The sequence below is a fragment of the Bufo bufo genome, chromosome 2 (genome assembly GCF_905171765.1).
Source record: "Bufo bufo chromosome 2, aBufBuf1.1, whole genome shotgun sequence".
In the NCBI taxonomy this organism is placed as follows: Eukaryota; Metazoa; Chordata; class Amphibia; order Anura; family Bufonidae; genus Bufo; species Bufo bufo.
In genome coordinates, this window is record NC_053390.1 from 79,262,558 (window position 1) to 79,289,045 (window position 26,488).

Genomic DNA, 26,488 nt, shown 5'->3' on the forward strand with positions numbered 1-26,488 from the left:
AGTGGGGCAGTCTGTGTGGAAGTTGCCAGTCAGGTGGAAGTTCAGTGAAGACAGCCTAGGAGCCACGGACAGATAGGGAGCAGGTAGGTATAGATTTCTTCACCAGTACTATGATCCAAACCATTATGGTTTGACCTTTCACTAAGTCATGCTGCTTGTGATGAGGCTGGCATGATCTTGCCAATAGGTTCCCTACTTCCCCACTTTAATGCAATTTAACATACCTGAACATTGAAAATGTGCTCAAAGCATCTTTCCTCTGTGCCTATGTCAATGGCCTTAGTTATGAATCGGTCTCCAATTTCTTTAAACTGCCCTCTAGACGTCACCCTTGATGACATGAGATCAGCATCCAGTGTTGCATTGTAAGTTATGGCCACTGGAAGGAAGAGCAAAAACAGGATTAAGACAAGAATACATATTACAATAGTCACAGCCTATACATAATATATGTCCTTTGTATGTATCTTAGAGTGTTACTGGGTATTTGCAGACTCTTCTCTATGGCCACCCAAAACTGGTCGATCGTGGGATCAGTGGAGATCCCCACAACCTGACTCCCAATAATTAGTGTTTTATGACATGTCCTACTGACATATCATAAAATACTATCAATAACATCTTCTGCATTATCAATCCAGTATATTGAAGAACTAAATTCCGATGGGGTTCCGGATGGAGCAACCACTGATGTACTTGGGGAAGGGGGGTTCTTCCCAGAGTTTGTTTTTTTGTAACTCTGCGCTTACAAGTTTCTGTAACTTGCTTTGATCTCAATGGTGTGGTAACTATGAGGGTAGAGCCATATTTCTGCGCTTAGGATGTTGGCTAGACGCCTTGCTTCTGAAACCCCTTCTAAAAATATCTCCTTGTCAAAGTTTTTCTTGGCAGGTGATGTGTTAATCAGCAGGGGATGACCACGAGAACAAAGTAAAATAGATTTATGTGGACATCTGGCTCGATCAGAGGCATAATGGGGAAGAAATCAGACAGGCAATAACATTGCTACATAAGGAATGGGGGACCAAGTTTTGTGATGCCCACCGCTGCCCAGATCCATGGGCCCCTATGCCTGTTCTCCTAATCCTCTTTATGAAGTGGGATTATTCATGCCTGAACTGGTCTTTGGCCAAGAACCAGAATTTAGGTCCCATGGTTAATAGGAGGGTAATGGAGGTCATGGTGATGGGACAACCCCGGTATTTTTGCTAATCCATTTTCTTTATTTCACTTTCATCATGCCCCAGAAAGGACCAAATGTCCATATAAATCTACTTTGCTTTGTTCCTATTATCACATCCTGCTGAACATCACCCTCCAAGAAGAAAGTCGGAAGGGAAGTGCCAACTACTCTAAGAATATGACTTATTGGGGATGTAAGATTACCTCAGCCAACTACCCGCCAATCCCACCAATACGTTCGTCCCTTCCTGCCCCCCCCCCCCCCCCCCCGGAATTAATACTCTGAAACCGACTTCTTGGTATAAATGCCCGCAACGGCCCGTTTATAAAAAAACCACCACATTCTCCTCCAACTTTTAACACTGATAAACATAACAGTGAACACATAACACAAAATTAAAGTGCAATAACATTCCAACACTGTGTAAAGGATCCTAGAAGGCAACCCAAGCAAGCTGCGTTCATCACACCCCATCTCCACTTGACTTTTTACCTTACCCTCGGCCGCAGTCACCGACCCAAGGGCACCAAACCTTCCAAAATTCTCTCTCGATAAACCCCTGTAGGCCTTTTATCCCCCAACAGGAGCCCCATCCGTCGGCTTACCGACCTCCTGAGATGCACGCTCCAACGTGTCATGCACCTGTTTAAAACATTGAATTGCCTTCCAGGACCCTCCATTAACCTGCCCCTACTACCGTCAGGTGGGAGGGCAACTCGCAGGTCTAACCCTGGACATTAATGCACGTGCCCCCCCCAGTAACCCTTTATATACAGACTGCGAAATTAACTTATACCGCCCCCCCCCCCCCCCCCCCTTACCACCAATCAGACTACAGCACCGAGAATCCCATAAAATTAACCCCTTCCTGCCTTCGTACTTCCCCCCAAGTCAGTATGCATTTCGCTACTGGCTGCGCCTCGCTCCATTGCTCCAATTCTCTGCTGAGATAAGGGGGTTGACACGTTTCAAGGCTTAAATTGACTGTATTTGTGTTTTATTATAAGAAGTCAGTTAGTGTATAAAAGTGCTGTATAGCCATTATGGCCAAACTAAGTTACTTCATTCATATACATCTAAAAAATTTGAATAAATTATAATAATCACCAAATCGTTGTCTGGAGTTTGCAGGTCTGAAGCGAGCATTGAAGCAAATTTTCACAGTAATTTCACTTTTCTTATTTGACAGCACAATTTTATCTGGAGTAAATGTCACCTTTACAGACACATCTGCAATACCCTGCGACCTAGATGAAAATTGTCAACACGTATGACATAATTAGACATGAGTATAAAAGAAAAGAAAAAATAACTTAAAGAGGACCTGTCCCCTCTCCTGACCTGTCTGTTTTAGTAACTGCTTGCATTTGTCACGCAATAACTATTTACCGTAACTGTTCTGGAGTGACGTTACCCCAGGTCTAAAAAAGTGAGCGGGGCATGAAAGGGGGCCATCAGACACGTATCATTTACCATTATCTACATCTGTTTTTGGCCTAGTAAATGGTCTAAATGTAAGACATCTAGGAAGCTGTCTTATATTTAGAACTGGAGGTAGATCCGTCAAAGTTATTGAGAGGCTGGCGCCTCTACATAACTTTGGCTGATACACCGCCAGCGCAGGGGCTTTATTAAGACCGGCGTCTAAAATGCTGGTCTTAATAAATACGCCCCTATGTGTTTACAAAGTTGCATATTTTATACAGATCATGTAAACTGTAAAAGAGTCTACAACAAACAACCTTTAAAAGTTGATATTTTTCACTAACACCAACAAAGCTACACGTTTTAGGATCTTACTTCAAACAATCTACAAATGTGACCATTCTTTTGTTGCGTCAATTTGAATCAACTAGACTACTCACCAAAACTGAACGACTTTTTCATCGGCACCGACGGTTACGTCTGGGATGGCATCTCCGTTTAAATCCTTGTACCCGTCAAGTGATCGACCAAAAAATTGCAGGGGTGGTGTGAACGAGGAACCAAGAATTTTCTGCATATAGAACAAAATGTAAACATTTCAATCAACACGTTACATGGTAAGGTTGAGAAAAAGACATAGGGCCAGATTTATCATTACTCTGACAGCTCACCCCACTTTCACATATGGCTAAAGTCAGTTTTAGCCAGGTCAGATTTCTGATCGGCCCTTTAAGACTGTAATAAATGTGGTTTGACGGTAGCAGTTTATCCGTCAGTAAGCAGCTTTACAAAAGTCGCACATCTTTATGAAAAAGTCGCACGTCTTTACAAAAAAAGTCCCATGTTCTATTAAAAAGTCTCATAAAATAAGCATGGTCCTCACTGGAGTAAAATTGCGCATTTTTTTGCGACTTTTTTGCGACTTTTAAAATAGTCGCAATAGTAAATCTGTCTAGAGATTCATTTACATAAGAAAACACGCCCACTTTCAGAAAACTGGCGAGCATAGTGCAGAGCAGAAAAAAGTCGCAAATATTTGCGCAGTTTAAGCGATTGCGCAAAAATGTGCGACTTTTTCACTCCATTATTCTGACTTGAGCTAATGATAAATCTGGCCCATAAAGTCCACCTAGATCATTACTAGAATAAGTGTACGTATACAGTATACAGTATGTGGTACTACAATCAGCAGGCAGTATGACACACATATTAAGGGCTCTCGTACACTGGTAAGTTATATGGGGCCACATTGGGCCCCCATAATATTCAAATAGTATACAGAGACATATTGAGTTCTATAGAAAAAGGTAGGTATCAGCAATGCTTCTTCATTACCCCTGTAGTGCAGTGCTGTATGGAAGCACCATGGAGCCGCACACTGGTCCCTGTGGCTCCATAGTAAGGGCATGAGATAATTATCAGCTGGAATATATTTGGCTAGATGTTGTTATCACCCTAGAAGTAATCCCCCTATAAATATCAATCGTGTGCCATATTCTAGAGGTAGAATACATGGCTGCTATAGGGCCCATGGGTCCGGCATTAAACTGCTTCTATATTGAGTCATAATGCTTTTACAGTTACCCTGATTACAGTTACCCAGGTTACTTTTCAGAAATAACTGTTAAACTTTGGCTGCCTGTAGTCACCACTTGGGGGAGCTCTCTGCATAGAGATTTAACAGTTCTTGTGTCGAAAAGCAGCTGAATTAATCCCTATGCAGTGAGCTCCCCCTAGTGGTGGCTACAGGCAGCCATAGTCTTAGCACCTACTTCAGAGAAGTGGTTTAGCTCTGCTCTGTCTGTAATATCAAGTTCTGGGAATAAAATATAAAATCTGATGCTAGAACAGGGATTACCTGGGAATATTTTTTTCTTATTGTGGTTTTATCGCCATTGTAGATATAAACTGCTCCACTGTTCTGGTTTTCTAAGGGTGCTCCAACAATGACATCATTAAATCCGTCCAAATCTATATCCGTAAGTGCTGCTATGGCAGCTCCAAACCTGGTGTTCTCTACACTATTAGGGCCTTCCAAGTTTTCACGCTGATGTAAGATTCCCTGTTCAAGACAAGATCAAACAAAGATTTAAAATAGGGTATGTAATAAAATATACATTGTAGATAAACTGACTGGTTGCAAAAGTGTGAGCAAATGTAAGAATTTCAAGTTTTCTCACTATATCATACAGTGCAGAAAAAAAGAGAATCTACGTCACTCTCACTTGATTTATTACCCTTAGGCTACATACACACGACCGTATGTGTTTTGCGGTTTGCAAAAAAAAAAAACAGATGACATCCGTAAGCCATCCTTTTTTTTTGCGGATCCATTGTAAAAATGCCTAAAACGGACAAGAATAGGACATGTTCTATTTTTTTTGTGGGGCTACGGAACGGACATACTGATGCGAAGGGCACACAGTGTGCTGTCTGCAATTTTTGCGGACCCATTGAAAGGAATGGGTCCGCATCCTATCCAGAACGGATTCGGAAACAAACAACGTTCGTGTGCATGTAGCCTAAAAGTAAAGTTTCTCTGTAAATTTTGGTGTGAGGTTGTTTTCAATTGACCAAAATTAAAATTGAAATGCAGTAAATTATAATTATAAAATTCACTCTCACCCCCTTGATAGTGAACATATAGACTTGACCTTGTTCTTTCTTATAGTCATTCATATACATAGGGGCTCCCACTAATAAAATGTCAGTCACTGAATCCTTGTCCACGTCCACAGAGCAGAGCACGCTGCCGAAATATGAACCGATCTACAGGTAAAAGTTAGAAAACAAATAACGTTACAAAAAAAGAGTCAAAAACAAAACTAAAAATGGTCAGCTCGCAGTGAATAATCTGTTAGAAACAATACAGTTATTACCAGTGCTCAGCCAGCTAGCTAAATAGCCAAAATAGCTGAAAAATTAGGAATTTAGATAAGATGAGCACCTCTGCAATTATAACTTTATAAGGTCTAAAATTGTAACGTATTATTAATTGAGATTTTTTAAAACATGAAGATTAGCTAATGGCTGGGGATGGTTATGTAATAAGATAAGTAATGCAACTTGTCCCACAAAATATAGCAAATATGATCTTTTGATCACAATTCATATAAAAAGTCATATAAATTAAAAATAAATAAAATAAAAAGACAAATGTCTATAAAGCTTAATTAAATGGCTGCAGTTTAGTGTTAAGTGTAAACACGGCAGAGGTACCAGAAGGTAAGGGTGGAGGGGACCGAAAGACACACACAGTATGGCGCCATGTTCAGGGTGTTGACTACTTTTGGGACACGGGGGTAACATCTTCCTTCACTAATCTCCCACAGGAGAACAGTGCATCATACTCATTTTTGTGGCACAACAGAGCCATCTCTGGGAGCAGATCAGTGTCAGCTCCACTCGTAAAGGGAAGGTGAGTGGTACCATTGGAGCAAGGCTCCTTTGATGTGGGAGCAGTTCCCCCAGTTCCAGGATCACATGCCGTGATACATTGGGCACTTGATCCTAGCCTGAGGTTAGAACCCACAGCACATACGTGAGTCAAAGGGTCCATTCACACATCCATAGAATGGGTCCGCATCCATTCCGCAAATTGCGGAACGGGTGCAAACCCATTCATTCTCTATGGGGCAGGAATGGATGCGGACAGCACACAGTGTGCTGTCCGCATCCGCAAGTCCGGAGCACGTCCCCAATCTTCCGGTCCGTGGCTCCAGAAAGAAATAGAACATGTCCTGTTCTTGTCTGCAATTGTGGATAAGAATAGGCATTTATATGGGGGTGCCGGACAGATGTATTGAGGATCCGCAATACATTACGAACGTGTGAATGGATCCTAGGTCTCTCAACACATGCGCTGCGGGTTCTAAACTCTAGGCTAGGGTCCCATGCCCAATGTACTGCACATGATCCCGGAAGTGGCTGCCGGATGGGATTGGCGGTGCTACCCAGATAACCACTTTAAATGATATAGCCTTAAAGGGAACCTGTTACATGGAACATGGTGTCTGAGCTGCAGGCAGCATGTTATAGAGCAGGAGGAGCTGAGCAGATTGATATATAGTTTTATGGGAAAAGATTCAGTATAACCTGTATTTTATTCATATAAATTCCTGCTCATTCTGGGCTTTGAAGTCCAGGAGGCGGTCCTATCAGTGATTGACAGCCTTCCTTATATGACTGTGTATACAGAGATAGCTGTCAATCACTGATAGGACCGCCTCCTGGACTTCAAAGACCAGAATGAGCAGGAATTGAAATGAATAAATAACAAGTTATACAAAATATTTTTATTTTCCTAAAAAACTATATATCAATCTGCTCAGCTCTTCCTGCTCTATAACATGCTGCCTGCAGATTATTTCACATTTTCATGAAGACATGTTGCCTTTAAAGGGATTTCCACTTTGGACAAGTACATGCACATCAGTGCATGTTACATATATGTTCTAATAAACCAGCAATTATATGTACCAGCCTTCGTCACAGCAGCATACCTCCAAAATAGATAGGAGTACTGCACGTTTCAATCCTGTTCACATATATAATAATATATTAATATCATATGTATATATATACCATATATAACATGTTATTCCCCCTGCAAATGTATTAACAATTAGCATTCCTCTTATGAGTGGGTTGTGCTCTATACAGCCTGGCACTTGCCAATCAGTGTTGACAGTGTTAGACTAAGTAGGGACACATCCTAGAGAATGGTAAAGGTAGCAGAGGCGCAGCTATAGGGGGGTGCAGAGCTAGCAGTCTGGATCCTGGTACGTGGGTCCAAACACTGACCTAAATTGGATATGATAAAGGAGGGGGGGTTTGCAGTTACAGATTTTGCATTGGGGCCCAGAATCTTCAAGTTGTGCCTCTGTCCAGTTATTAATTTATTAATACATTTCCAGAAGGAATAAAAGAATAACCACACAATGCAGAGTTCTAGGAAAGGACTGTTATTGTAGTGTCCCACTAGGTAAAGGTGGGCACTACACAAGGGTCAATTGGTGTGCGCGTTACTCCAACTCACAAGGGACAGAAATGTTATATTTTATTATGCATTTTATGTATTTTCTAATGTGTTTTTATATGCAATGTTCCCCTGTATGATGCAATAGCAGGCCTAGCTGGGTGTAGTTAGACATCCCAGACACTAGAGGGAGATAGGGAGCCCCTAGTATAAATGTCCAGGCCCAGACAGGGAGAGTTAGTTCAGAGTTCAGAGTCAGGAGTCTGCAGAGACAGAAGTTAGAAGGCACCAGCCAGGGACAAGCTGAGGGCCTCCTCCTGACATGCAGCTAGACAGCCCAGGCTACTAGTTGTTACCAGGAGGCTAGTAGAGGGATCCTAGCCTACCTGCGGATCAAGAGAGCCGTAGTTAGCTCTGAAGACACCCCGGTTGCAGGACGTCACCTCCTGGGAGAAACCACAGCCCTGCAGCAATAAAGCCAACATACTACAGGCAAAGATAAGTAACCCTGATAGGCAGATGCTTTAGGAAGAAAAGCAAGGATTTAATACGAGAGGAAGATATATATATATATACCAAGGATATAAGCCACCATTTAGGCATTTGGGCCTTGGGATTGAAACCAGACAGGAGTTCTAGAAAGGAACAGTGTACGCTATTTCTGAGGAAAGGTACAACCTGATTCTGAGTGCATTGTGGATTTACCCTCTGAGTATCTTGCATAACTTATACCTGCCATCTTGTGGAATAAGCCTCCTTGCAAGCTGTAATACAAAGGACTGTATAACTACCTTACTGTATAAAGTTGGACTGTTCAGTAAAGAAACGTTTGGTTCACTATACCATCTGTGTACCTCAATTATTCCCACTACAAATCGGTGTGCCACCGTCACAGGCACTGGCGTCATGAATCCAAAAGGGACCTTGTCCCAGGCACTCAAAATACCTGTAACATCCAGGGCACCTCATCCACCATCAGGCCTGGTCCCTACATACAGAGTGTGCCCCAGAGGAACTGTGTCTACCTCTCCTTCACTGCCGCATGCCTGCCCAGGGTTCTCCAATACAGTGAGCAACCCTCGATTGCCCAAAACCGTGACCTCACATCGCAATACCCTGCAGGTCTGGCGTGCTGCATAAATTTGGCGTCACGAACAGGATTTACGGAACATTCCTGCGCCATTGCGGATATAAAACTGTGTGCTAAAAATTGCCTTAAAGTGACTAAGCCCTATTGTTTTATTAAAAAAATTGCTGGGCCAAAGAACTGTCATAAGTAGCGGTGTGAAGATAGTGTTTTCTGGACTGTTTGCTGCTTGTTTAAGCCACCGCTTGCTGTCAGTGAATAGACAGCGTTTTGCTAAAGATGGCCGCTGAGCTTGCTTGAATTTACTGCTGCGTCATCTTTATCCTGAATTGGCGGTAAAAGTTGGCGCCTTTTTGCTGAAAAGAGCGGGAAAGGCTCAATGTCGGCGCCACCGCCCTTTCTGGACATTTGCATGTCTGCAGAAATGGACTCCGCCTCCCCCATACTGGAGTACCTGGGGGGCGGCCTCCCAGTGCAATGGGAGTATCTGTCTGAACTTATTGGCACCACCCTGTCACTCTCCCGAGAGGGATTGAGCATGTTGAAGAGTGAGGACTGCTCTGTTGGGATGTCCGCGCCTGAATTGGTAAAGATGGATGGTATTGGTGTAGAGCCCGAGGACGCTCCACCGGCCTACTCTCCGGGACCGGAGAGACCCGCCTGCCCGCCACCGAGGACGCAACCGGAGACCTACTATGGCTCCTGGAGAGACTTCTTCCAGCCCTCGTTCAAGTGGTCAGCGTTGATGGCAGAGATCCGGGAGGCCGCCATAAAGAAAAATACCAAGACGAAGATATTCTACGAGGAACTGGCAAAGACCGTTCACGAGCGCCATGCTGACACCCAACCCCGCCTGGAAAGGAGAAAGGGGTTGGTTGTGGCCTTCAACAAGAACCGTGGCTACGGTTTCATACAGGACTATTCCACCGGCAGAGACTTATATGTCAATCGGAGGTCCGTCAAGCGGAGTTACCTCTCCGAATATATGCATAACCTCCGCGAGGGAGAGGAAGTGGAATTCACCCCTGCCGAGGGCCTGCGAGGCCCATATGCCACTGCCGTGACCCGTCCCAAGAAAGAACCGGAGGACTGGGAAGCAGATGAGGACTACTCTGGCTGCGAGCGCGAACCAGCGCGCTATCCAGAACCGGCCCATCGCGCATTCCAAGAGCGGGGCTCTTTCATTGGCCCGAATGTTTTCTGGCAGCCCACAGTATTGGAGAAATGGGTGAGCCCCTATCCATCCCCCGAGCTGCCTCGCCGGGAGAAAACGATGCAAGAGATGGAGAATCTGAAAAGACTCCACGTTACCCTGGACAATATCCGGAAGGGTAAAAGACCTGATGCGCCACCTGAGCCTGCAGCGGCTGCGCAGGATGCACCTTCTATGGTACAAGTGCCGGCGGCGACAGCGGAGGACAGCGATCCTGAGACCGAGAGCCTGGATGACCAGATCGTCCGTCTGGAGGAAAAGTTGCGGGAGTTACGCAGAATTGCCACCTCCAGGATCCAGACGCCACCGAGGAAGGAAGAGGTAAGGGTACCTGTCCCTACCAGCCGGCCACCTTCTGCTACCACGGCTGCGTTGAGGCCCCCAAGAAGGCCCTCTCACCCTGTGACTTGCTGCGCAGAGCCAGTTGTTCCAGCGCCCACCGGACCGCTTGCGGCGGCGGTACTTAGGCCAGCACAACCTACAATTGTTATCCCTGCACCGGTGCGGTCAGCAACTGTCATTACCCCTAGGCCTATGGGGCCAATACCTATTAGGGGTCCCTTTATGCTGCAGCTGCCCCCTAATACCGTGTTGTGGGCACATCCGCCTGTGGAGGCTTATTACGGGCCTCATCTACAAGCAGAGCCAGGGAGCACCACTGAGATGCAAAGTGATTATGATATGCCCCTGTGAATTGGCCTGCTAGGCCCTTGATTTGTTTTCTTTACCAAGGGATTTACTTCAAGAGGATTTAACCCTTTCAGGACAGGAGTCCTTTGTTTTGGTCCTTTGTTGCTGCTGCCAGTTACCCACGGCTCAGTGGTGGTGGTCACCCTCTGAAATACCAATGTCAGCAAAGCCATCTTGTTTACAGGACCTCCTGCCTGCTTCTACAATCTCACACCAAGTTGTGCCTGTTTCTATGTTGCACCTTTAACCCTTTAACCCCCTTTTCAGGTTGATTAAGGGTATTGCAGCACTTGTTTTATATATATGCCATTTGAATAATGTGGGCTATTTTTATGTGCTGACTTTTTATTGTGCAACATTAAATGTCAAGGAAATGTGCCCAGAGATGGACTCCACTGTAAGTGAGCCTCTGTGATCTTCTACCTTACTTTGCTTGGGAAAGACACTTGTTCTAAATAAGAAAGAAACCTGGGTACGGACTCATATTTGTTCCTTGAGCCTCCAAGAACTTTTAAATTGTTTACATTTTTCTGCTGTTCTATTAAGGACATTTTGCACTTATGGACTATCCTGGTTATAGTGATACGCTGCACCAGGTCAGCGCCCCTGTTCCCTCACACTATCCTGAGAGAAGAGAACGACCCCCCTTTTCACCGTCACTTGTTCCTAAGCCTGTGGAACTGCCTGATTTATGCATATAATGTATTTCTGCAAATGTAGATGAAATTTTTCCTGCTTTGCACTATTTTCTCTTTTTCAGGTGCAGTATCCAGCTGGGCAGGGCCCCTCCATGTTGCGCCGAGGACGGGCAACGTTATAGCGTGGTGGTATGTAGTGTCCCACTAGGTAAAGGTGGGCACTACACAAGGGTCAATTGGTGTGCGCGTTACTCCTACTCACAAGGGACAGAAATGTTATATTTTATTATGCATTTTATGTATTTTCTAATGTGTTTTTATATGCAATGTTCCCCTGTATGATGCAATAGCAGGCCTAGCTGGGTGTAGTTAGACATCCCAGACACTAGAGGGAGATAGGGAGCCCCTAGTATAAATGTCCAGGCCCAGACAGGGAGAGTTAGTTCAGAGTTCAGAGTCAGGAGTCTGCAGAGACAGAAGTTAGAAGGCACCAGCCAGGGACAAGCTGAGGGCCTCCTCCTGACATGCAGCTAGACAGCCCAGGCTACTAGTTGTTACCAGGAGGCTAGTAGAGGGATCCTAGCCTACCTCAAGAGAGCCGTAGTTAGCTCTGAAGACACCCCGGTTGCAGGACGTCACCTCCTGGGAGAAACCACAGCCCTGCAGCAATAAAGCCAACATACTACAGGCAAAGATAAGTAACCCTGATAGGCAGATGCTTTAGGAAGAAAAGCAAGGATTTAATACGAGAGGAAGATATATATATATATACCAAGGATATAAGCCACCATTTAGGCATTTGGGCCTTGGGATTGAAACCAGACAGGAGTTCTAGAAAGGAACAGTGTACGCTATTTCTGAGGAAAGGTACAACCTGATTCTGAGTGCATTGTGGATTTACCCTCTGAGTATCTTGCATAACTTATACCTGCCATTTGTGGAATAAGCCTGCTTGCAAGCTGTAATACAAAGGACTGTATAACTACCTTACTGTATAAAGTTGGACTGTTCAGTAAAGAAACGTTTGGTTCACTATACCATCTGTGTACCTCAATTATTCCCACTACAAATCGGTGTGCCACCGTCACAGGCACTGGCGTCACGAATCCAAAAGGGACCTTGCCCCAGGCACTCAAAATACCTGTAACATCCAGGGCACCTCATCCACCATCAGGCCTGGTCCCTACATACCGAGTGTGCCCCAGAGGAACTGTGTCTACCTCTCCTTCACTGCCGCATGCCTGCCCAGGGTTCTCCAATACAGTGAGCAACCCTCGATTGCCCAAAACCGTGACCTCACATCGCAATACCCTGCAGGTCTGGCGTGCTGCATTATTTTCTGTATTTAACAAAACAGACACCTCAGGAGGGGTGTTTTCTGTAATAATGGCCGTACCTGTTCTCCTTTCTGAATCTGGAGAATCGTCACATTCCCCTGGCTGTTTATGTTGTACACAACAACTTGTCCAGTGTAATTGGTTCTGGGGGCTCCCCCAACAAAATTCACACTTCTTGCCATGTTGATGACAGCCACAGAATATCCTACAAAACAGGGAAACAGTTATTTTCATATATTTATTAGGAGGAACCAGGCAGAAGGCAATATCTAGTCTTCATCAGATGTCCATCTACACGGGCGCAGCTCCTACATAGTGACGATGACAGAATAGTATAGGACTGTGTATCCATGATTACAGGTCTATGGTGGGGGTGAAAAACAAATACCCTCATATGCCTGAGAATCACGATTTTGTATATGACTGGGCGTTTTCGGAGGTTGATTTTGTATAGACAACGTGCAGGTAGATGGTCCCGTCTATACAGTGGATCCCTCAAGATACAATGGCCTCAGGATACAATATTTTCAACATACAATGGTCTTTTCTGACCCATCGTAAGTTGAAACTAGACTCAACATATAATGTCTCAGACTCAGAGCCAACCAATCAAGTCCACTTCTCCGGTAAAATAGCCGGATTAGTTGCTATTTAGCAGCTATTCCTGACTGTCATATGTAATGTAAGGACTTGTTTTGTCCTAGTTATCTGCTTATTTTTTGGATGACATTTTGGGGCTTTGGAACCGATTGCTCAACTTACAATGTTTTCAACATACAATGGTCGTCCTGGAACTAATTAATATTGTATCTTGAGGGACCAGTGTACAATGAAGAAGGCCCAGTGCTGGCATGAGTGTCCTTCCTGAATATAGGCAATCAGTGTTCTGAATTGAAAAGCCCCTTTATCTAGTCTAATCATGTTGTTTCCAACCAGATCAGCAGCATCAGACATCAGGAATGGAACAGGTTCTCTAGGTACCGAAGGCAGGGGACTTAGAACGTGCCCCACCGGTCCCTAGTATATTCAATATTCATGATGCATTCTTTTAAGAAATTTTAAGGCAGAGCACTGTTTTTGTCTTTTTCATTCAGAAATCACAACCTCTTCTCCTCAAAGGTGCCCTCTGCTGCTGCCTACTCTGCCTACCCCTCAATCTGGACGAGTTATCTGGTATCTCTTCATATTCAAATGAATGTATCAACAAGCTAATGGAGGAATCAAACATTTAATGGCACGTTTGGTGTCAACTACATTACTCCCTGTGAGTAAAACATTTACTGTATATTAAAAGGGAACCTGTCACCAGGACATGTTGTGTAATCTGCAGACGGGATGTTATAGAGGAGGAGGAGCTGAGCAGACTGATATATAGGTTTGTGTGAAAAGATTCAGTAAAACCTGTAATTTATACATTTAAATCTCTGCTCATTTTGAGCTGAGGAGTCATGTGGGCGGGCATAATCAGTGACTGACAGCTGTCTGTGCATGCACATTCACACAGGGAAGGCTGTCAGTCACTGAGTAGGACCGCCCACATGACTCCCTAGCTCAGAAAGAACAGAGATATAGATGAACAAATTACAAGTTTTACTGAATCTTTTCCCAGCTGCTCTGCTCCTCCTGCTCTATAACATCCTGCCTGTAGATTGCACTGCATTTTTTGGTGACAGGTTCCCTTTAAAGGGACATATGTATCATATAGGAGATATATGTGTAACTACTGTGCCCAGGATACAACTCACCCAGATAAGAGCTTTCATTTTTCCCATGAATAACCTTCTCAAATGCATTATAAGGATAAATGGAAAACTTCTGTGCATTCTGATGAACTATAGTGCCGCTCCAGTCATAAGCGCCAACAGCTCCCAACATCAGTGACGCCTGCGAGGCAGAATGAGAATTAATGAATATGTGCAATGATCCAATAAGGGTACTTTCACACTTGCGGCAGGACGGATCCGACAGGCTGTTCACCCTGTCGGATCTGTCCTTCCGCTATTTTGCCATGCCGCAGGACCGCCGCTCCGTCCCCATTGACTATAATGGGGACAGGGCGGAGCTCCGGCGCAGCACGGCAGTGCACGGCGAAAGGCCGCGGGACTAAAAGTCCTGCATGTCCGACTTTTTAGTCCGGCGGCCTCTCACCGCGAACTGCTGTACTGCGCCGGAGCTCTGCCCGGTCCCCATTTTAGTCAATAGGGACGGAGCGGCGGTCCGGCGGCACGGCGAAATAGCAGAAGGACGGATCCGACAGGGTGATCCGTCCTGCCGCCAGTGTGAAAGTACCCTTACACATAGCCCTCTTAGGCTACATGCACATGACCCCGCCGTGTTTTGCGGTCTGCAAATAACACGGATGCTGCCAGTGTGCGTTCCTCAATTTGCGGAACAGAACAGCTTGCCCATAATAGCAATGCCTATTCCCGTCCACAAAACGTACAAGAATAGGACATGTTATATTTTTGCGGGGTCACGGAACGGAGCAACGGATGTGGACAGCAAACGGAGTGCTGTCAGCATCTTTTGCGGCCCCATTGAATTAAATGGGTCCGCATCTGAGCCGCAAAAACTGCGGCTCAGATGCGGACCCAAACAACGGTCGTGTGCATGAGGCCTTTTTCAGTGTATGCACTAGATTATGTTTAAACAAAACATGTATATTTCACATTTATTATCATTTTAAGCTGTTGAATGCTGAAATATTAGAAAATAGAGAGATCTGGAAGATGGATGATTAGATAGGTAGACAGACCTATTTCACACGGTCAGTATTTGGTCAGTATTTTGCATCAGTATTTGTAAGCCAAAACTAGAAGTGGAACCTACAGAGAAAAGGTATAAGGCCTCTTGCACACGGCCGTTGTGGTTCCGTGGCCGCATCACGGCCCGCATACGGCAGGTCCACAATACACGTGCACTGACCAGTGTGCACCCCGCATCACGGATGCGGACAGATTTACTTGAATGGGTCCGCAATCACGGAGATGCGTAACGGAAGCACAGATCGGAACCCCGCGAAAGCTTCCGTGGCGTTTCTGTCTGTGCCTCCGCACCGCAAAAAAATAGAACTTGTTCTATTTTTTGCGATGCGGACGGATCTCTGACCCATTCCACCCTGGCCGCCTCACGGACGTTGCCCGTGCAATGGGGACCACAAATTGCAGTCCCCAATGCACGGAACGGATGCACAATGTTCGTGCTCAAGAGGCCTAATAGAAATATTTGTGCTTCTTCTGTGTTTTGGACCCACTACTGGTTTTGGCTTCCAAATTCTTATGCAAAAATAGATAGATAGATACTGTAGATAGATAGATAGAGTAAAATTGGAAAAAAAACGACGGAATTCCGCAATAGTTTTATGTGTTTTGTTTTTTACGGCGTTTCCTATAAGTCAGAACAATTCTGTCCTATTCTCCAGGTCAGAACAATTACGCCGATGCCACAAATGTATAGTTTTTCCTGCATTTTAGTACTAAAAAAAACCTAAAACTTTATTTTCCTCGCCATATTCTGACCCTTATAACTTTTTTGTAGTTACGTGTAATGAGCTGTGTGAGGGCTCACATTTTGCAGGGCGATCTGTACTTTACATTGATACCATTTTGGGATGTGTATGGCATTTTGATCACTTTTTATGTAATTTTTTTTATGGGAGGTGAATTGACCAAAAAACATAGAATCGGCCATTTTTACTTTTTTTCCATTTCGCCGTTTGCCATATGGGATAAATACGTGGCAATGCCCTTGATGTTTCTTTTTTTATTGTTTGCATATTTTTATTTACATTTTGGGGAAAGGGGGGTGATTTGAAATGTTATATTTTTTTCATTTTTAAAAACACTTTTTTTATAGTTCCCATAGGCAATCATTAGATTGTTTCTCTCATACACTCCAATGCATTAGCATTGAAGTGTCTGAGAAATAAACTGAATTCCTATGGAGCCCTGCCACAGTACAATGCTGGTCGGGAAGGGGTTAAAGAGGTATTCCAGGATTTTTATATTGATCATCTGTCCTCTGGATGGGCCAACAATATCTGATCAGAGGAGGTCTGACACCCTGAAAATCCATTGACCAGCTATTCAAGAATACAGTAGCTCCAGTGCCGGAACTACGCATCTCTGTCTATTGTGTAGTGGACAGAGCTGGTTACCATTCACTTCAATGAAAGAAGCGCTGCAGTAACTAATTCTGTCCACTACACAGTGGATGGAGCATGTAGTTCCAAGGCCGACTTCCCACGCCGGAGCTACTCTGAAACTGCTGATTGCCAGGGGTGTAGGGTGCTCGACCCTAACTGATTAGATATTGATGGTCTAGCATGAGGATAGGCAATCAATAGTAAAATCCTTAATGACCCCATTAATTCCAGGGCACTGCACATATGGAAAGGGTTTACATATGTAATGCCCCAGAGTGGCATTACCACCTTCTGCACCCTGCTACTATCTCTAATGGGCTAATATAATGTCATCTTAGGTATGTCTTTACAGGTCCTCCACAATGTATATTCATAATCTTGTTATGTAACTGTTCACATGTAATGTGCCTGGTGCAACAGCAGGTGGCAGCATAAATGGCAGAGCTACAGGTACAGAGAATGGAACCTTAAAAACCCCCACCATGTTTTGGTGGGCGTGTCCCACTTGCTGCAGGAAGGGTGCAGTTCTAGTTAGAGTGGAGAGTACCCCCTGCTTGGGGAAGGAAGCAGGAGCCCGTCCCTGTTGGATGATCCTTGCCTAGACCAGCTTGAGCACCTTCAGCTCAGCTGGATCTGGAGGTCACAGCAAAAAGCCTCAGAAACCAGAAGTGTTCCCTGGACAAAGCTAGAGACAGACCAGATTACAGAGTGAAGTACAGCCTAAGGAAGAAACTGAGTTATATAGCCAGCCTGTTAGCACAGAAGAGCCAGCGAGCAACTGATGTAGCAGAGAGGAGTTTGCCAAAGCCTGCTGGAAACAAAAACAAAGCCTGTAAACTGTTTGGAAGAACGTTTATTGAAAGTAAAGCTGTTTTAAACTTCATTGCAAGGTCTGGACTCAATTTATTCTTCATCCCTTACTGCTACTACCACTTTTTCTGCTTTTGGAGGGCAACGCCTGGGGTCCAGTGTATCAAGGTAGGAGCACCGTGACATGTGCACAACACCTTAAGGGACATTATAGGCAACCCTACACCACTCTGGCATTCCTACACCTGGATACAATCTACGACATCACTAAAAAGGGCCCTGTGCCATTGTTGCTTCATTGCAACTGGCATCACGAAAACATGTAGGGTCCCCTCGCCATGTGCCCGACAACTGCACATACATCATATAATGCAAAAATAAGTTCTGAATGGCAGACTGGTACTGAGTCAGAGAGTACCCTATTCGCGATGGACTTCCAAAGTACAAGGGACGAAGGAAGAAGACAGTGGGTGAGGGTACAAGCTTCTCATCTGGCTGTGTGGTGGCAGCAGGGTTATTGTAGGTTGTAGGCTTTAGAGGTGGGTTTTCAGATTGCATTTGAAAGTCTGGATGGAGGGGGAGAGTCTAATGTGCTGAGGTAGTGAGTTCCATAGTGTGGGGGATCAACTGGAGAAATGTGTGAGGAGCAGACATGAGGAGAGCAAAGATGGCCATCTTGGGTAAATTGGCGATTACATGTGGGAAAGTACTGGGAGATAAGGTCACAGATGTAAGGAGGGGACAGACTGTGGATGGCCTTATACTGTATGTAACTGGCAGATAGCTGTAGCTGTACTGCCTACAAAGGATGTCGCATCGCACCAGAAAATATCAGTTTCTAAGGAAAATACATCACTTCGGAGGAAAATGTGCAAAATTTTCTTTTTTTTGAGTACTGAACATTTGAGTCAAAACCCAGCACATTAGTCAAAGGCTGTCACTTCTCGTTTTGAGGTTTGCTGAACATTAATCACTTAATCTACACAGATCAGATACATGCAAGGTCTTTCCTCATACCGTAGTTTTTGAATACTGTGCACTGAAGCCAACTTGCGACATTTCCATCTGAAAAGTTTCTCCTCCTTGTGTCGTACCTACATACAAGAAACTTATTCAGAGACAGAATGACATGTAAAGTTACAGAATAAAGTATGACCTATATATCAATTATTCCCCCCCACCACCAACTGCTGTACAACAAGGGCAGACCACGACTGATGTGGATGAATGGGCAACGATGGTCATGGGCTCTTTATCAGGGACCATAAATGCACCATAAGTGAGTCAGGTTAAGACAATGAGAAAATATGAATAAAATGATACTCACCTTATCCATCTGCTTGCGACGGGCCGGCCGCTATCATCTTGATTGAAGATCTAGTTGGCCAGTGTGGTGACATCATATGTCACTGCGCAGGGGATTTCGTGCGAGATCTTCAATCAAGATGACGGCGGTCGGCCCGTCGCGAGCAAATGGATGAGGTAAATATGTTTTTTTTAATTTACGTTTTTACACTATTTCAGGGGAAATCGATTTGCTACCACGAAGCATGAGGAAATTCGGCTGTGCGGCGAATGGAATTTCCCCTGAAATTTGGATTGAAGTCCACTTTATGGACTTCGATTCGCTGAACACTAGATAACATGTTCATGTTCAAGTCATTTTCATAGATAGATAGACAGCATGATAGTATTATGAAAATTACCTTCAATACTAAATATTCTCTCTCCCAGAGTCCCTGCTTGATCTAAGAGAGCCACTTCATTTGACACATTGAAGAAGAACTTCTCCTTGGGATCGCTGGTAATGGCTTTGATTTCACTGATCAGGTTCTTGCTGTCAATATTGTATCGATTGTAGTAACCCAAGACCTAAAGGAAACCAAGTATTATAATACAATAAGGTCCTATAGTTTTAGTAAGTTCTGTTTTTTTTGTAAGACTACACTGTAGATATCTAGTATGGGCAGTACAGTACCCATCTGCAAGTCTGTGGTAGGTAGATACAACTTTTCCTATTGGTCATCAACTGTAATCACCAATACCTACCCACTACCATCAGGTAGAGGGCCCCAGACTGTGCCCTTAGGGGAAGAAGGGTTGACTTGTGCCCCTCCCATCACTGAATGGCCCAAGAAGCGTTAGAATAAAAACCTCTTCTGTAAGTACGACTACTCCTATCCTCTCCACTGCCTCTGTGGCTCGTTGCAGCTAAAATCCCTTCCTCCCCATCACCACCACTCCGGTCCTCCCGACTGAGATTTGTTTACATGACTGCAGCAGTGACATGCCTGTATACCGTACATGACCACTGCAGCCAATCACTGGTCTTAGAAGTGCCATGGTATTTACCACTGAGGACAGTGATTGGCTGTAGCAGTCACATGCAGCATACAGAAAGACATCATGGCGGCAGTGGAGGATCAGACCACCAGCATTGGAGCACAGGGGGTGTGAACTTGTAAGTATAAGTAGTTTTATTGTTTTAACCCCTTCCTTGCCATTTAGCCATACTTAAACTCACATAGCCCCTTTATGGAAGGGAGTGAAGAAGGAAGAGTCAGACTGCAAAGAAAAAGGGTGAAGGAAACAGTGGTAAAGGGCATAGGAGATGAAAAGAGAATTAAGGGGGAAAAAAATACATATATATACACACACACACAGTATAAGAGTGGTATCTTTATACATTGACCTGAGCTCAGATAGGGAGCATCACTGATTTCAAACCCTGGCCATGTACATTATAGGGGAGACCTCTATCAAGACTCCATCCTTGAGATACAGCAGAGTTTTGCTGCCACAAGCTCATACATTTAGGAATTACTTACCGCAATGCCAAATCGGGTAATCTTATCCTGTTCACAGTGTGAGATGACTTCTTTTAGCATTGCATTGTCGTGAGATTCACCATCAGTAATGACTACCATAACTTTGTTGGCATTTGGCCGACCTCCATATTCAGCAGAGAAAGCATATTGTCTGTGGTGCGTGGAGAGAGATGGTTTATTAACTGGTCGACCAATACTGGATTATTCCAAGACCTCTGTATTCTCACCGTACCTGGTATAGTCAATTGCCTGGAAAGTGTTTGTCTGATCTCCTCCGATCTGCTTGATGCCTGATATTGCTATTTTCATGGCTTCCTTATTCTTGTAGGTATTCAAATTAAACACGACACTGGGGTAGTTCCCATATTGTATGAGGCTCACCTACAATTATCAAAAGTTCTGAAGTAATTGGTATGAACATAAGAGTCCCCCTACTGATGTGAGTTTCAATACATTTCATTATCTGGCCCAAAATATGCAGAACTCTTGAAAGGATGGAAATTATTCCACACTAGGAACATCAGTTCCATTACTGTAAATAGTGTTCCTGTTTGTACTTATTTATTTAAAGGGATAGTCTAGGATTAGAAAAACACAGCTGCCTTCTTCCAAAAACAGTGCCACACCAATCTACAAGTTATGCATGGTATTGCTGCTCAGCTACGTTCACTTCTTTGGAGTTGAGATGCAGTATAAGACACAACCCAAGCACAAGTCATGATTTTTTTCTAAACCTGTACAACCCCTTTAATTAAAGGGAACCTGTCACCTGGAAAACACATATTAAACCAACCACAGTTTATCTCCCAGTGTGTTGCTAATCATGATTTTCTTTCCTCATTCTGTCTCCTCATATTCTCGTCTTTAGCGTGAGCGTGATCACTGGCTTCAGGCGCTGGAGAACACAAGCCAGTGATCACGCTCACGCTAAAGACGAAAAGCGATGGCCGTGTGCGAGCGCGATAGAATTGAACGGCGCATGCGCAGTCTTCAAAATGAAGGCAGTGAGTGAGGGAGCCGGGATCGCGCTGTAACAGGCAGCGCACGACGAATGCGCGATAAGAGCGTGGTTCCGGCATCACGGCAAGATGTCCATCACAATGTAGAGAGGAGGGGTAAGGGGCGGGCTTATCGTGCCTTGAAGCAAGGAGGCCACTGCTTCGAGGAGACATCTGCATCAGGCAGAGTATGTGCAATCCAATAAACAGTCTGATTTCAGGACAGACAGCAAAATGTCAAATCCAGAAGTCAAGTAAAAGTAGGTACATGGACAGGTAAACAAGCTATGGCACACCTTTTCAGGACACTACAGTATTATAAACTATTGCTCAGAAGGTTGCACTTGCTGGCCGTTAGGAGCCGGAGGGTTGTGAACAAAGGCCCTACTGACACAGGCAGTCAGCAAGCCTCAGACTGCGTGAAATTGATGGAACAGAGCTACTTTGGCAGATGGACCCACCAGGTAGTAGGAGAGAGACGCTGAAGATCAAGAGCAGATGAGAAATGCGGCAGACGTTTCCACCAGGAAGAGCAGAGCTCCATCATATCAGTTCTTATATTTTTTTTTCATGTTTCTACATATTAATTCTGTACATGATTTAACTTCTTCAAACTGAAAATCCATAGGACAAATATTAACCATACCTGAGTCTTTGTCGGTCCAATGTCTAAGCCCTCCACAAACTTCTCTAAGAAATTCCGTACGGCTGGCCAGGGATAAATACTGTTTGAGCCATCACATACAATAGCAATGTCGATGTAAGAAGAACAAGCTAAAGGGCAAACCACAATTTTATTATTACCTATAATTTATTTTTTTAAATTATAACAATAAAAACATTGTTATAAATAGTAATAATACTACTAAAATAATAATAATAATAATAATAATAATAATAATAATAATACACTTTTAAATCATTATCATCGTTCTTATCCAGTGGTATTTTAATATCATTGCTTTTATGACAGTATACCAGTAAAAAATAAAATTAAAAGTAAAGAATAATAATTATTATAACATTGTCTATGAAGATAAATTAGGCCAGAGAAGTGGAGATCTACAATCATCCTGAATATAAACACTTACTTTGAAGAGCTGGAGAAAAGCTTCGAAGTACTTGGAAGGTAGGACTTACGTCATTGCATACGCCTGTAGCGTAATAATTCTTTCCACATTGCTGTGCCCATAAGGGGCCACATGTCTAAAAAGAAAAAGAAAACCATATTGAATGGCCACTGCTGAAGACATGCCCTCCTACCATCTTTGCAATCAGGTTCAGCAGATACAGAATAAAATCTCATGTTGCAAGATTTTCTCGAATGATTCAGTCAAGATAACAAGAGCTCTGATATTCTCTTGAGGGAAGCAGGATCAGTCTGCCCTACCAGAGTATCAGAGATTCCTTAGTGGAAGGTGGCCATACAGATTAGATAGAAGTTTTTTTTATAGTTGAACAAACAAACAAACATCTGGTGAACGTTGAATTCGTAAACATCGTCATACACATTTTAGTCTATATTTGCTATTACAGTTGTTCAAACTGGCCATACATGTTAAAAAAAACAAAAACTGATGATGGACTAAAGATATTTCTGGGAACGTTCTTTCAAAGAAAAGAAGATCTTTCATCCACAAACGATTTTTCTTTGAATTCATATCTTTTATCCAACTATCATTCGAAAACATTAAAAACGGCCAACTCCTTTTTCAGATGATAATGGCCAGACATCAGTCGGCTAAAACTATCGTTCATTGTTAAATTTCATCAGACAATCATATGTTTTGGTTTAAATCATCCATTTTGATCAACTTTAATGTGTATGGTCACCTTTAGGCTTAAGCCTCAAGCTCCAGCAGAAGACCAACTTATGTAAAGGTGACTTTAGTACACATCACTGCAAAGCCAGGTACAGTAGGGTTGTTAATTGTGGCTGTGAAAAAGGGGTACGAAGATCCCTGGGAGCTGTAACGATGGTCATATTGGCTAAGACCTAGTTTCCCCAGAAAAAAAATATTAATATTTAATCAGATGCCGATCAGCTGTTTGAAAAGATTGCAGAGCTCCTGCAAACCCTGCATTCTCTTCACTGTCTTCCTTCCCGCCAACAACATTGCAGCGGCGAGCAGGTGTAATTGCAACTCCTCTGTCCCATTCACTTTAACAGAAAGGAGCAGTTACACTGTCTGCTCCTTCCCATTGAAGTAAATGGGTCGGAGGAGCTGCAATTACACCTGCTCACTGCTGCGATGTTGATGGCAGGAAAGTAGACAGTGAAGAGAACGCAGTGCTCATACGACTGTGCATTCTCTTCAAACAGCTAATCAGTGGGGGTACTGGGAGTCGGACCCCACTGATCTGATATTGATGACCGATCCTGAGGATTGGTAATCAATACAGGGAGTGCAGAATTATTAGGCAAGTTGTATTTTTGAGGATTAATTTTATTATTGAACAGCAACCATGTTCTCAATGAACCCAAAAAACTCATTAATATCAAAGCTGAATATTTTTGGAAGTAGTTTTTAGTTTGTTTTTAGTTTTAGCTATTTTAGGGGGATATCTGTGTGTGCAGGTGACTATTACTGTGCATAATGTTGTGGAAATTTTATTATGCGGACATTTTACTTTAGGATGTGTGTGTGTTTTTATAGTTTGTCATCTGTCTCCCTGTGTCTTGGAGAAATGTCTGCTTTTAAGACATGCATATCTGCCTTGTCGGTATACTAGTACCGTATACTGACAATAGCTGTAGCAATGTCTCGCAGATATTTTCAAACCTATGGGAACCAGTAGACTTTATTAGACACTGATCACCTTTGAGCAGTGTTGAATGCTGACAGGGATGGGGCGTGTGCATTGTCCTAGCCACATTGATTGCCCCACCCTGTCCTTTGACATCACTTCCTGCATGTTATCACTTCCTGTATCCTTGTCTTGGGCCAGCCCCTTTTACACCTTTTGTTAGTAAATAAAAGGTGAGCAGACTGAGAAGCGCGGGGGAGTCTCTCAGGATTTTCAAGGAAGATGGTAACACGTGTGTTTGTCTCTGACTGGGGCTGAGGGAAGGGGGACTCACCTTTTTCCTTACACAAACTTTGATGCGAGCTGATTACAACTATTAATATTTACCACAACAATAATTATTAGGCAACTTAACAAAAAACAAATATATACCCATTTCAATTATTTATTTTTACCAGTGAAACCAATATAACATCTCAACATTCACAAATATACATTTCTGACATTCAAAAACAAAACAAAAACAAATCAGTGACCAATATAGCCACCTTTCTTTGCAAGGACACTCAAAAGCCTGCCATCCATGGATTCTGTCAGTGTTTTGATCTGTTCACCATCAAAATTGTGTGCAATAGCAACCACAGCCTCCCAGACACTGTTCAGAGAGGTGTACTGTTTTCCCTCCTTGTAAATCTCACATTTGATGATGGACCACAGGTTCTCAATGGGGTTCAGATCAGGTGAACAAGGAGGCCATGTCATTAGATTTTCTTCTTTTATACCCTTTCTTGCCAGCCACGCTGTGGAGTACTTGGACGCGTGTGATGGAGCATTGTCCTGCATGAAAATCATGTTTTTCTTGAAGGATGCAGACTTCTTCCTGTACCACTGCTTGAAGAAGGTGTCTTCCAGAAACTGGCAGTAGGACTGGGAGTTGAGCTTGACTCCATCCTCAACCCGAAAAGGCCCCACAAGCTCATCTTTGATGATACCAGCCCAAACCAGTACTCCACCTCCACCTTGCTGGCGTATGAGTCGGACTGGAGCTCTCTGCCTTTTACCAATCCAGCCACGAGCCCATCCATCTGGCCCATCAAGACTCACTCTCATTTCATCAGTCCATAAAACCTTAGAAAAATCAGTCTTGAGATATTTCTTGGCCCAGTCTTGACGTTTCAGCTTGTGTGTCTTGTTCAGTGGTGGTCGTCTTTCAGCCTTTCTTACCTTGGCCATGTCTCTGAGTATTGCACACCTTGTGCTTTTGGGCACTCCAGTGATGTTGCAGCTCTGAAATATGGCCAAACTGGTGGCAAGTGGCATCTTGGCAGCTGCACGCTTGACTTTTCTCAGTTCATGGGCAGTTATTTTGCGCCTTGGTTTTTCCACACGCTTCTTGCGACCCTGTTGACTATTTTGAATGAAACGCTTGATTGTTCGATGATCACGCTTCAGAAGCTTTGCAATTTTAAGAGTGCTGCATCCCTCTGCAAGATATCTCACTATTTTTGACTTTTCTGAGCCTGTCAAGTCCTTCTTTTGACCCATTTTGCCAAAGGAAAGGAAGTTGCCTAATAATTATGCACACCTGATATAGGGTGTTGATGTCATTAGACCACACCCCTTCTCATTACAGAGATGCACATCACCTAATATGCTTAATTGGTAGTAGGCTTTCGAGCCTATACAGCTTGGAGTAAGACAACATGCATAAAGAGGATGATGTGGTCAAAATACTCATTTGCCTAATAATTCTGCACGCAGTGTATAGGAAACTGGCCAATTGCTTGAAGCTCAGAGGTAAATGCAGGAACTTCCCTGGTAACCACACCCTAATTGTCACAGACGTACCAAGACATACGGACGTCCCCGCGACATTGAGTGGCAGGAGGTCTTTGAGACTGGCCACACGGGGTTTGATTTGACATGTTTACCTTGTGGATCAATAGGCGTCTGTGTTGTTTCTGGTACTGGCCACACCCTTAACTTTCAGGTGTTGCTATTGTGGTCCTTTCAATTGGACCTGTGGAAAGCTGGTGTTTGGATCTCGGCTGAGTTCCTGGTGCGGCTATAGCTTCTAGGAAGTTAAGTGTATTTTCACTTTTCTGTGTGTTGCATTTCCTTGTTGTTTTGTATTAGGCCTCAGGGAGACTCCCGTCCATCCTTCATTTTGGAGGAACAGATTGTCTCATTCCTGTCATTATTACCAGGGTCCTTTAGGGTTAGATAGGACTTTAGGTTTTCCTGTGTATGTGCAACAGGCACCTCCCCCAGGGCACTCTATATAACGCGGCCCAGGTGTAGGAAATGCTGAGTGGTTTAGTGTGGCCTATCTGTTTCTTTATTTGTGTCACGGTGCTCCTACGTGGATACCGCTGGAACCCAGGCTTTGGCTCCGAAGCAATAAATAGG

The 26,488-nt window shown here is 43.8% G+C and overlaps 1 protein-coding gene across 1 annotated transcript in view; it reads right to left on the reverse strand.

Moving 5' to 3' along the window:
* Positions 1–26,488, reverse strand: part of ITGA2 (integrin subunit alpha 2) — a 125,444-nt gene that overhangs the window by 31,155 nt on the left and 67,801 nt on the right. Inside the window, exons 5-17 of the mRNA XM_040421263.1 lie at positions 22,423–22,537; positions 21,978–22,105; positions 20,566–20,714; positions 20,334–20,484; positions 19,212–19,377; positions 18,523–18,599; positions 14,297–14,435; positions 12,611–12,756; positions 5,234–5,377; positions 4,467–4,670; positions 3,049–3,179; positions 2,291–2,430; positions 225–379 (exon numbers count right to left, since the gene is read on the reverse strand). Coding sequence (XP_040277197.1) covers positions 225–379; positions 2,291–2,430; positions 3,049–3,179; positions 4,467–4,670; positions 5,234–5,377; positions 12,611–12,756; positions 14,297–14,435; positions 18,523–18,599; positions 19,212–19,377; positions 20,334–20,484; positions 20,566–20,714; positions 21,978–22,105; positions 22,423–22,537 — 1,845 coding nt within the window. The remainder of the gene's footprint in view (positions 1–224; positions 380–2,290; positions 2,431–3,048; positions 3,180–4,466; positions 4,671–5,233; positions 5,378–12,610; positions 12,757–14,296; positions 14,436–18,522; positions 18,600–19,211; positions 19,378–20,333; positions 20,485–20,565; positions 20,715–21,977; positions 22,106–22,422; positions 22,538–26,488) is intronic.